This window comes from Cicer arietinum, chromosome 3, assembly GCF_000331145.2.
Source record: "Cicer arietinum cultivar CDC Frontier isolate Library 1 chromosome 3, Cicar.CDCFrontier_v2.0, whole genome shotgun sequence".
Taxonomy (NCBI): domain Eukaryota; kingdom Viridiplantae; phylum Streptophyta; class Magnoliopsida; order Fabales; family Fabaceae; genus Cicer; species Cicer arietinum.
In genome coordinates, this window is record NC_021162.2 from 66,794,567 (window position 1) to 66,805,933 (window position 11,367).

Genomic DNA, 11,367 nt, shown 5'->3' on the forward strand with positions numbered 1-11,367 from the left:
CCACGAAGTTTCCTACCATTATGTTTCATTGAAAAAGAGTGTGTTTATTTATATATTTTTATTGTTATTCCTTAATTCATTTATTTCATTCAACAAAAATAATATCGGTTATGCATTTTTTATGGCGCGACTAAACGTTAAACTCATATGGGTGGGGTTGGGTAACTTTCCAATTATTTGCTTCTTTTTTTATTTGCTTTTTCCTATTATCATATAATATAAAAACCATGATTTTTCTCATCCACACCATTACTTTGACATTAGCCACTTAACCATGCTGTTGGTGGGAAAGGTAAAGAGTGAACACTGAATAAGTGAATAGGGTTCTGCATCAGATTTTGAGTGGTACTACTAAGAGTGAATTAAAATAATGATTTATAAATAATCGGTTCAACATTTTATTTATTTATTTAATTCTCGTTAAATAAATCATTAACAAATTGTTCATGATAGAAGTTAATTTTAAAATATTAAATTTTACTAAAGATTATTTAATCAAGCTGATTACATATTAAACATGCAAATAAGATTTTTGCGTTGAATTCATAATTTTTTGTCATTTTTCAACATTATATTTTGGGAGTTATGCACGATGTATTTATAAATTGAAGAGTTTTGATATATTATTTTTTAATTTAATACATTAACGATCATTTTTATGAATTAAATAATTATTTATCAATTTTTATATTTTAAAAAATATATTATTTTAAAAGAAAAAATAATATTTCATTATTTATAAACATTATAGTATTTGTTTATATTATATTGTAAAAATATTTAATATCCATTGTTATAAATAATAAAAATTTATTAAAAAATAAAATTTTATTTTGGTGATATTTTTAATAAATAATATTTAATTATTATAACTTCTAATATGATAGAATATATTTATATAAAAAAAAAACTCTTTTAATTATTAATTTAAAAATCAATATATCAATTTACTGAATGTATAATAGAAATTCTCTTATTTTATATCACTTTTTCACTTTATTTTTCCATCACTTTTTCAAGTTTCATCTATATTTATCACACACCTGTCATCATTTTTGGTTTTAAACTAACACTATAACATTTTTGTATTAAACTTAATTTATATTTACAAAACTAATATGTAAGTTAAATGATCCCATTTTTATAAATTGTTATCGATTTTTATATTTTATATGTTTAAATATTTTTCCAATACATTATCTCACACTCTACTATTAAGTTTGATGTATATATTAATAATTAATGACTCGATCGAATAAATTTTAATATCATTTTCTTTTTTATATTAAATCTAATTTATATTTATCAAATTTACTTATAAAATAAAAATATCACTCTTCATAAATTATTATAAAATTTTATATCTTACCAATATAAGATTTGAAGTACTTATATGATAAATAGAACTCGTTTGGTTATATTTAATAAGGTTAGTGAGCATGCATGACCACTTTTTTGTTGTTGGTTCTTTCCGAGTTACATCTGTGTTGGGGACTTGGGTGGGGTAATCACAAGTGGAGGAATTTAGGGAAAGTTCTTTTTTCCTTTTTATTGTAAAAAGTGGTGCTTCTTTTTTGCAAGAGTCTTAACTATAACCAATTTGTTTGAATTGTTTTTTTATTATGGTGAATATTCACAATTCCGTGTAATGTTTGATTTCACATTAAATTGGATAAAATAAACAATGATATTGTATTTTTGTTGAAAATATAATTTTTTTTCTTTAAAATAATTGTAGCACATTATGATTTTATCAAATTTGCTACAAATTCAAATATGTTATTTGTTAATAGAGTAATATTAGTAAAACTTTCAATTTAATAGATATAAATTGTCTGTATATAGGAACAATGAATCATAAATTGTATAATGAATGATTGTGAAGTTTTCTTTTTTATAAATTTAATTATATAATAAAATAATTAAATTAATAATTTTTATTAATTAATAATATAAAATATTTTTATATCATCAATGTATAATATTTTTTACTCTATATAACTTTTTTCCATACATTATTCAATTGAACGGGTTAAAGATTAACAATACATTTATAAAGTAGCATCGATTTGCATTATGTACAAGACTACATCCAACATACCTAAATCAATACAATATAAAGAGTTAATTTGAACTATTAAATCAATTGGTTTACATTTTTAAAAATATGACGTGTTTTGGTTTTTTTTTTTCTTTTTAAGGAGTGCTTTGGTTTTGGATATGTGGTAGGGAAAAATGAAATCCATATCTAACCCAAATAAATGTTTTGATGAATTCCAACATTTTTAACAATTTTTTTAATAAGGAATTGGTTTGGATATGTGCTTTGAACATTTTTAACATTTTTAACAATTTTTTTAATAAGGAATTGGTAAGGAATTAATTTATTTGAATCTTTTGGTTCTAAATTTTATTTATTTAAACCAATAAACATATTAAATAGTTAACTTAAAAATCTTTAAAACATAATTATTTTAAAAGAACTGGATATACCATGCATACATATCATCCCCAAATTGCACTAATCATTTATAACATGAATTTGTTATAATAATGGGGAAAGAAGGTTAGTTTGGCTTGTCCATCATTTATACTCGTTGGCAGGCATTTCTAAATCCTAAATTAATTTAATACACACAAATTAACAAATAAATAAAAATAAAACAGCAATAAGTTGCCACATATCAAGCCGCGATCGCGTGATTTTGGTTTTGCATAAAAACTTGTGCACCGAACACATTATTTTTGTGTAAATGAACAATTAGTCTTTAAAAAATTTGTAACAATGGGTTAATTTAATTTCTCAAAATTTTAAAATTACAATTTTTTCATTTAAATTAAAAACTATTGCTTAATTTATTAGAATATCTCTTTTTTTTTAATGTAACCATCTACAATAAAAAAAAATCATAATGTCTTATTTTTTTTAACCTTTTTATGAAATTCTGTCACCGTGATTGGTTGGAAAAAAAATTGTTGGACGGTATAAGGTATGCGATTCAATATTTTTTCTCATTTTAATAATTAAATCATTATTTATTTAATAAATTAAAATATTTTAAAAAATAAAATATTGTTAATAAAATAATATGTTATATTATTTTAATAATTTTTTATTATTTTGTAGTTAAATTTATATTATTATAAAAACTATATCTTATTTTACAGATAAATTAGTCATTTAATTATATTTTGTTAACAACTTTTTCGTATTTTTCTCTAAATCTAATAAATAAAAATAATAATAATAAAAATGATTATAATTAAAAATAGTAAATTATAGTAATAACATGAAACAAAATATATTAAATTAAATTAAAAAAAAAGATCAATTTGGTGTATTTCTTTATAAGTATACATACAAAAATATAAAATAAATATGAAATAAAAAATACAATAGAAATTTAATTAAAAAAATATAGTAGAAAAAAAAAACAGAAAGAAATTCAACTTCAAAATGAATTTTAAATGTATCTCTTATTTTAAATATAGAAAATGAATTTTAAATGTATCTCTTATTTTAAATATAGTAAAATACAATTGTTGTATTTCTTATTTTAAATATAGTAAATGAATTTTAAATTCAACTTAAAAACAGAGAAAAAAAAACAGAAATTATAATCAAATGTAAAATATTGTTGAGTATTTTTTTAGGAGTACATATAAATGTATCTCTTTTCTTTTTTCTCTTAACTCCACTCTTCAAATGTAAAAGAGAGAATAAAATAAACATGATGAATCATTCAAGATTTCAACTTACAATAAATAACATATGTGCAGAATGGGATAAACAACATGGACTAAGGTACAACCTATTTGATGAGTCTTTTGCAACATTTAGGTGTTCTGACTACAACAATTATCATATTAGCGTGTGGTCAATCGATGAGCGTCACTCACTTGAAGCCACTAAGAATTAGCAATTTATCTTTTACTATTTAGTTGTGATTATGAACCGTGTCTTTTTATTATTATTGTTTTTGTTAAATTTTGCATTAATTAGTTTCCATTTTTGACAGATATTCATGGTAATAGTTCAAATATCACAAATAATTCTTCCATATTAAGTCAAATAGATTTGGGACACCTAGATGATTTGCCCGACTTCAATCAGTTGAATAACATGATTATTCATCAGATCGTCATGGTATTAATCAAAATGCATTTATGGTCAGAATAAATAATTTTTCCATGAATAGATATTTGAATCAAACAGATTTGACATGTCTAGATGTTTTGTCTGACTCCAATATAATACTGAGGCAAAATGAATAATATAGAGTATCATCCACGGATCATCATGGTATTAATCAAACTAAATTTAATCGTTTCACATATAATACTTCCATGAATGAAAATTTGAATAATATGGAGTATATTTGATCAATATGTTGTTCTAAAAGACGTTTTTAACTATACTTCTTAGTAAAGAATATTATTAGTTAGCACTTGTAAGTGTTTGATCAACTTATTATATATTGGTTAGCAAGTATTTGACCATCTTATTATTGATTAACAATTTGAAGTGTTTGATATTTCCAATACCTTGATTATTGTGAAATTAGTGAATTGATTCTATCTCATGATATTGTTTATTACTTTATATGACTTGGAATGAATTATATTTGAAAATTGTTTATGGTTAGGAACATCTTGAAAAAAATTCTTAGATGAGATTTATTGCACTCGTTAATATAATTTTAATGGTTTTATAGGACTTCTAGTAAGGGCAATAAATAATAAAATTCAAGGGTCCATTTTTTCCCTCTAAAAATATTAATTTTTAGAATTAATTTTAACTTTGTATAGATACAAACAATTATAATAAATTATTATAATTTTCTTTTTTACCTCCTTATAAAGCATAATTTATTTAAATTTAGAAAAATTTGGTGCAGAAGAGGTCGCATCTCAGGGATGCGACCATGTACAGAGTCTTCAATTTTTTTGTTCTTCATTTTAATATTTAGTTTAATAAATTAAAAATATTTTTAAAAACAAAATACTATTAATAAAATCAAATAAAATACATTAAATTGAAGAAGGAAAAATATGTTCCAACACAAATAATGTGGTATGGTATTTTAACAACTCTTTGTAGATAAATTTATATTATTTTAACAACTCTCTCCTATATTGCAGATAAGTTAGGTTGTTAATTTAACAAAATAAAATAAAATAGCTAATTTATCTAAAAAATAAGAGAGAGAATTGTTAACAAAATAAAATTAAGTTGATCAAACACGTTATTTGTTTTGGAACATTTATTTAACCGTATTAATTTCGATATATTTTTTTTTTCAATTTAATGTATTTTGTTTGATGTTATTAATATAATTTATTATTCTATTTTTAATTATAATTATTTTATCATCATTATTATTATTATTTATTAGATCCAGATAAAAAATAGGAGGAAATTGTTAATAAAATAGAATTAAGTTACTAATTTATCTGCAAAATAAGATATAGTTGTTAAAATAATATAACATGTTATTTGTTATGACACATCTATTCAACCACATTTTTTCCCTTCATTTTATTTGATTTTATTAATAGTATTTTGTTTTTATAAATATTTATATTATTTTTAATTTTTTAAATTAAATTTTAAAATGAAAAAAAAAAGAATTTAAAGACCGTGTCCATGGTTACATCCCCGAATTGCGACTTGCTATTGTACCAATTTTTTTCTTCCTTGCGATTTTTTGAAGAGAAAAAAATGTAACATTTTAATATATATATATATTTAATGAGGGATATTTTGTTGAATTGAAGAAAAAAAATATATTTAAATAAATTATTCAAACTATTGTATCAATTTTATCTTTAAATTTAATACTGAAGTTTTCAAAGTTTTATGCTTGTCTTAATTAATCCAATTAATTATTTTCGCAATTTATGATGCATAGATACAAGTATGATACCACTATTGAGTTCCAATACGAGTACATAATGATATTTAATAAAAATAAAGGTACAAATATGTTAATAAAAAATATATTTTTTATGTATAATTTAACTAAAAAAATTAAATTGTTTGATTCACGATATAAAATAAAAATAAAAGTTTAGAAAATTACAAATTATATTTAATTACAACAATTAATAAATTCAAATACTCGTAGTTAATATTATATTAATATAAAAATTCATAAATTATATTTGATTATAATAATTTATAAATTCAAATACATAATTAATACTATATTAATATAAAAAATTATCAATTTTATCATAATAAAATATCGAACAAAAACAAAAAAATCTCACAAATATAATGCAAATATTATCCAGTATAAATACTTCATCATTTTAGGGGACTTTCATGCTTCATGATGACAAATTAACAACATTTTCCATACAATTGATTGGGTAAGGTGAGCGAAACATTCTCAACTCTGTGTAACGTGCATTCTACTACTCCTTTAGTTTTGACTCTTCAGACCTATACCAGCTCTACGATGCTCATAAATTAAAGAAGAAAGCTATACTAGCTCTAAATCGATTATATCTTCTCAAATTTTAACACGTCTTTTAATTTTCTCCCCAAAAAACAAAACCTTCATATGAATGGATGCGTTTGATTTTATTTATATTTATTTATATATATATATATAAGAAAATGTATTTTATTTTATTTGAAAAAGCTTCGTATGAATTGATAACTTGTGTTCAAAAAGTTGAGTATTTGAATAAATTAAAAATAAAATATGAAATTTTGAATGAATAAATTGTGAAACATGTAATATGCACTTTAAATTATATAACTAGGCATTACAATAGAGCAAAAGTCAATTTTACCTCTCTAACCCTGCATTTAATTAGTTAGAAGAAAATTACATTCGTTGTCGTTTTTTATTGGATGTAAAATTTAGATTTTATTTTTGTATGTCATCGGTTTCAATTTTTCCGTCCACACCCACACGATTCATATATATAAAATAATAAATTTAAAAGTTATATTAATTATAATTAATATAATAAAATAATTATTATTATACAATAATAAAATTAAAAAATATTAAAATCATACTTCTATTAGAGAATATTATAATTTTTAATATTTAAAATATATTAACTATGTACATAAATATAAAATTTAAAAATGACTAATATTAGTAACAAGACGAGTTCAAGTTTAAATGTGCGGTGCGGATTTTATTGTTATTCATATAATTATTGTTATTAAAAATATTTTAACTCAATTAATAAATACCGATATTATTAACTCAAATGTATTATCACGAGTTCAAAATGTGCAAATTAATTATAGTAAAATCTACTATTTTTTTAAAGTATATATATATATATATATATATATATATATATATATATTCATGAGAGTAGAAACCAAGAAAAGAAAAGGCCATGAAGTAGCGATTAAAGCACAATGTCCACAAATTCGGCAAGTTGGATTACAATAAGCGCCGAATGAAACAACAACGTTGAGTTGATCACACGGAAAATCCTCAAACAAAAGTGAAATACAAATAACACCAATTGAATAAAACATGTTCCATTTCCTCACTATAGTCGCTTTGAGCCCATAGTACACGCACATTGAAAGGTTCTTGACCTTTTCATTTCAGTGTGCTGTCTTTTTGTTAGACAATTGGACCACCCATGCCACTATCTATACTTGTGTGTTTTAATAACGATAAATACATGTCATAATCTACACTATGCATATGTCTTTCAAATAAATCATTTACTCAAATTATTTTTTTCTTTCAATCATTCGAGGTTAAATTACTTAATTACATTAAAAAAAATAAACATTCAATCCATAAAAGATGAATTAACATCTAATTATCAATTGCGTGTTTAGTTTATAATTGACAAACAAAATACATTTAGAGTAAAAGATTTATTTATATACATTATCAATTAAATATAATCGTCGAATCGTTATAATATGAAGTAAACTGAAGCGGAGATTGTAAAAAAATTAGAAAAGGTATACAATCTTTTTATCCAAAGTGTAACTGTGGGTAGTTACTGACGGCTTAAAACTGCCATCATAAAATCTTTAAAAATTTAATTCCAACTATTACCTTTACTTACGATATAGCCGTGGATTCACTCTCAAAAGATAAAAAGCTTACCCACAACCACAAAATTGTGGATAATATTCCGTGGATAATATAAAAAAAATTTGTATGCCTTGTTTAATAGAAGTCCTACACCTATGAAAATGATCGAGAATTCAATGAACCACAAACGTGTGAAGCAAAGGAAATAGTTGAAACCTTCATGGGAGAAGAAGAGGGACAGCTAAACAGAAAACCTAGAAACCCATAAGGAAGCAAGAGGAATACAAAATTCTCATAAATTCAAAAAGTACCAAGACCTTCCCCCATTTCAGACATTTAGAAATTTCATAAAAAGTGTTCGCAGTAGCCAAATGTAATTTTTATTATGCTTAATTACAGTTTTGGTCCTCCTATTTTAGTTGAATCGTAAAAATAGTCTCTCCATTTTATTTCTCTCAAATTTTAGTCCCTCAAATATAATTTTGGTTTAAAATTTGATGAATTTTTTTTTTTTGCATTTATTTAAGTGACACTATGCCTCAAGATCTCATGTGTAATAATTGTACCTAAAATCTATGATCATAAATGGTGTAATACAGCTTTAAAAAATGAAATTTCATCAAATTTTGAACTAAAATTCTGTTTAGGGACTAAAACTAGGGAGAAACAAAATGAGGGGACTACTTTCGCGATTCAGCTAAAATAAGAGAACCAAAACTGTAATTAAGCATTTTTATAATAATAATAATAATATATAAAATTACCAATTAAACTAACATATGTTTATTTTAATATTTTGCTTATAAAAGTCTCTTAAAAAAAGTACCCATGAGTGAATGAGTTAGGATTAACTCCAATTTGTCTTTAAATTATGACCATGTCAATCTTTAAGTGTTACTCGATCATGAGATTAAATACTCTATTGGTTGAACAAATCTTTCTAATTTGGTTGAACAAGTCTTTCTAATTTGGTTATATGTATACTACCGGCTCTAATAAGCTATTACTTATTGATGTCAATAAAAATTTGTATATATAATTTATACTATATTAGTTTTTATTGATATAAATATAACGGCAGAAGAAGTAAAATATATTCATCAATTTGATGATCAAAAGAACAAAAAAAATTATGGATATGAAGCATCTACAAAATATTTTCTTTCTTCTTATTTCTAAATAAAATTGATGATATATTTAATTTAAATTTAAATACATCAATAGTTTTATTTATAAATAAAAACATAAAGAATAGCGCATACCGGAGTACGGTATATGTTCGAAATTATTCCCGTTGGAATAGTTACTTACATGTTTACAGCTAATGGAAATATTTTTTATGATTTGAGCATAAGATTCCCTTACGATACTTATTATAATGTACAGATTTGATTTGATTTTGACAAGATCATAGTGATATGATGATAACCTCTAATTATGTTACCGTATATTCACAACAGCTTCAAAGAGTTTTGTGTGCCTAGTTTTGTTGGTTCAAAAAGCTAATTACTATTCGCACCTTTTGACTTTGTCGGTAAGATTTTCTCTCACATGTAGGTTATGTTTCGCTCAACCTTTTTCAGCTTTTCTTCTCCTTTAAAAGAGAAGTTGGAGTGTTGACCCAAAAAAAGAAGAGAAATTGGGCCAAACATATAACCTCAAAACAAATTTTGAATCCGATTCAATAATATTTAAATAGTGATAGTAGGTTCTTTTTTATTTAAAAAAATAGTATAGCAGTTAAAGTTATAAAATTGAACTTACACATTAACAATATATTTTAGTTATTTTGCTTGAAGAGAAATGGAATATTAATGGACATATATTACATGTGTATAACAATTTTATATTAATGAAAAATGTTTAAATATATTTTTGGTCTTAATAAATATAATTTTATTTATTTATTTTGGTTCTTGTAATTTTTTTTCAATTTTGCTTCCCACACCCCTCAATTTTTTTAAACCCCAAAATACCCAAACTACCCTTCCTTCTATATTCACTTTAACCACTCATTTTCTATCTTCATCTTCTTCATCTTCATTACCTACAAACTTCAATCTTCTTCAATATTCTTCAATCATTTTGATACATTTCATGTTCAATAATCTTTAATCATTTTGAACATCTTCATCATTTTCATCATCTTCATCATTCAAATCAACTAGGTATGTATTTTGTTGTGTTTTAGAGCTGGTTATTTTTTTTTCAAATCTGGGTTTCGTACGTGAACTTAGTTCACGTATGTCTACATGAAACCAATTCACGTACTTGATGAAATTAAGAAAATTCAGATTGTACGTGAATTAGGTTTACGTACACATACGTGAATTAAGTTTGCGTACAACAATGAAGTTTTAAAATTGATGTTACCTACGTGAACTCAGTTCACGTATCCCATACATGAATTGAATACACGTACACATATGTGAACTCAGTTCACGTAAAGGATGAAATTTTGTAAAATCTAAGTCGTACGTGAACTGAGTTCACGTATGTTTACTTGAATTCAATTCACGTATGGGATACGTGAACTGAGTTCACGTAAATGTGAGAAATTTTGGATTTTTTTTTTTTGATTATTGTGTTTAGGAGTTAAGAATTTTTATGTTGTTATATTTATGTAATTTATTGGATGCAGTTAAATGGATGAAGGGGGAGACAACAGTTTTTTTTGATTATTGTGTTTAGGAGTTAAGAATTTTTATGTTGTTATATTTATGTAATTTATTGGATGCAGTTAAATGGATGAAGGGGGAGACAACAGTGACGAAATGTATGAAGGTTTGGAAGGTTTGGAACCTGATTTTGAAGAAATGTATGATGATTTGGATCCTGATTTTGAAGAAATGTGTGATGATGTGGAACCTAATTTTGACGCTATGAATGACAGAGTTGAACCTGTTATGATTGATTTGACTGATGTGTTTACTACCGGCATGCTGTTTGATACACGAGATGAATTATTGAAATGGGCTAGAAATGTTGGAAGGGAAAATGGAATTGTTGTTGTGATTTTTAGATCTGAAAATGCGACAGCACGACCAAGAACAAAGACAAAATTAATTCTTGGTTGTGAAAGAAGTGGTAAATATAGACCTTGGAAGAATCCTAATCTTACGAGGAGTACTTGGACTAGAAAATGTGATTGTCCATTTAGATTGAGAGGAACACGATCAAGTGTTGGTGATGGATGGTATTTGCATGTAATATGTGGTCTCCATAACCACGAATTGGCCAAAAAACTAACCGGTCACTCTTTCTTAGGCCGATTGTCTCAAGATGAGAAAAATGTACTTGGTGATATGACAAAGAACTTTGTAAAACCAAA

General features: G+C 24.0%; 1 protein-coding gene across 1 annotated transcript in view; it reads left to right on the plus strand.

Moving 5' to 3' along the window:
* Positions 1-10,885: 10,885 nt before the first annotated feature.
* LOC140919844 (uncharacterized) overlaps positions 10,886-11,367 on the plus strand; it is a 2,666-nt gene continuing 2,184 nt past the window's right edge. Inside the window, exon 1 of the mRNA XM_073366513.1 lies at positions 10,886-11,329. Within this exon, the coding sequence (XP_073222614.1) occupies positions 10,886-11,329 (444 nt within the window). The remainder of the gene's footprint in view (positions 11,330-11,367) is intronic.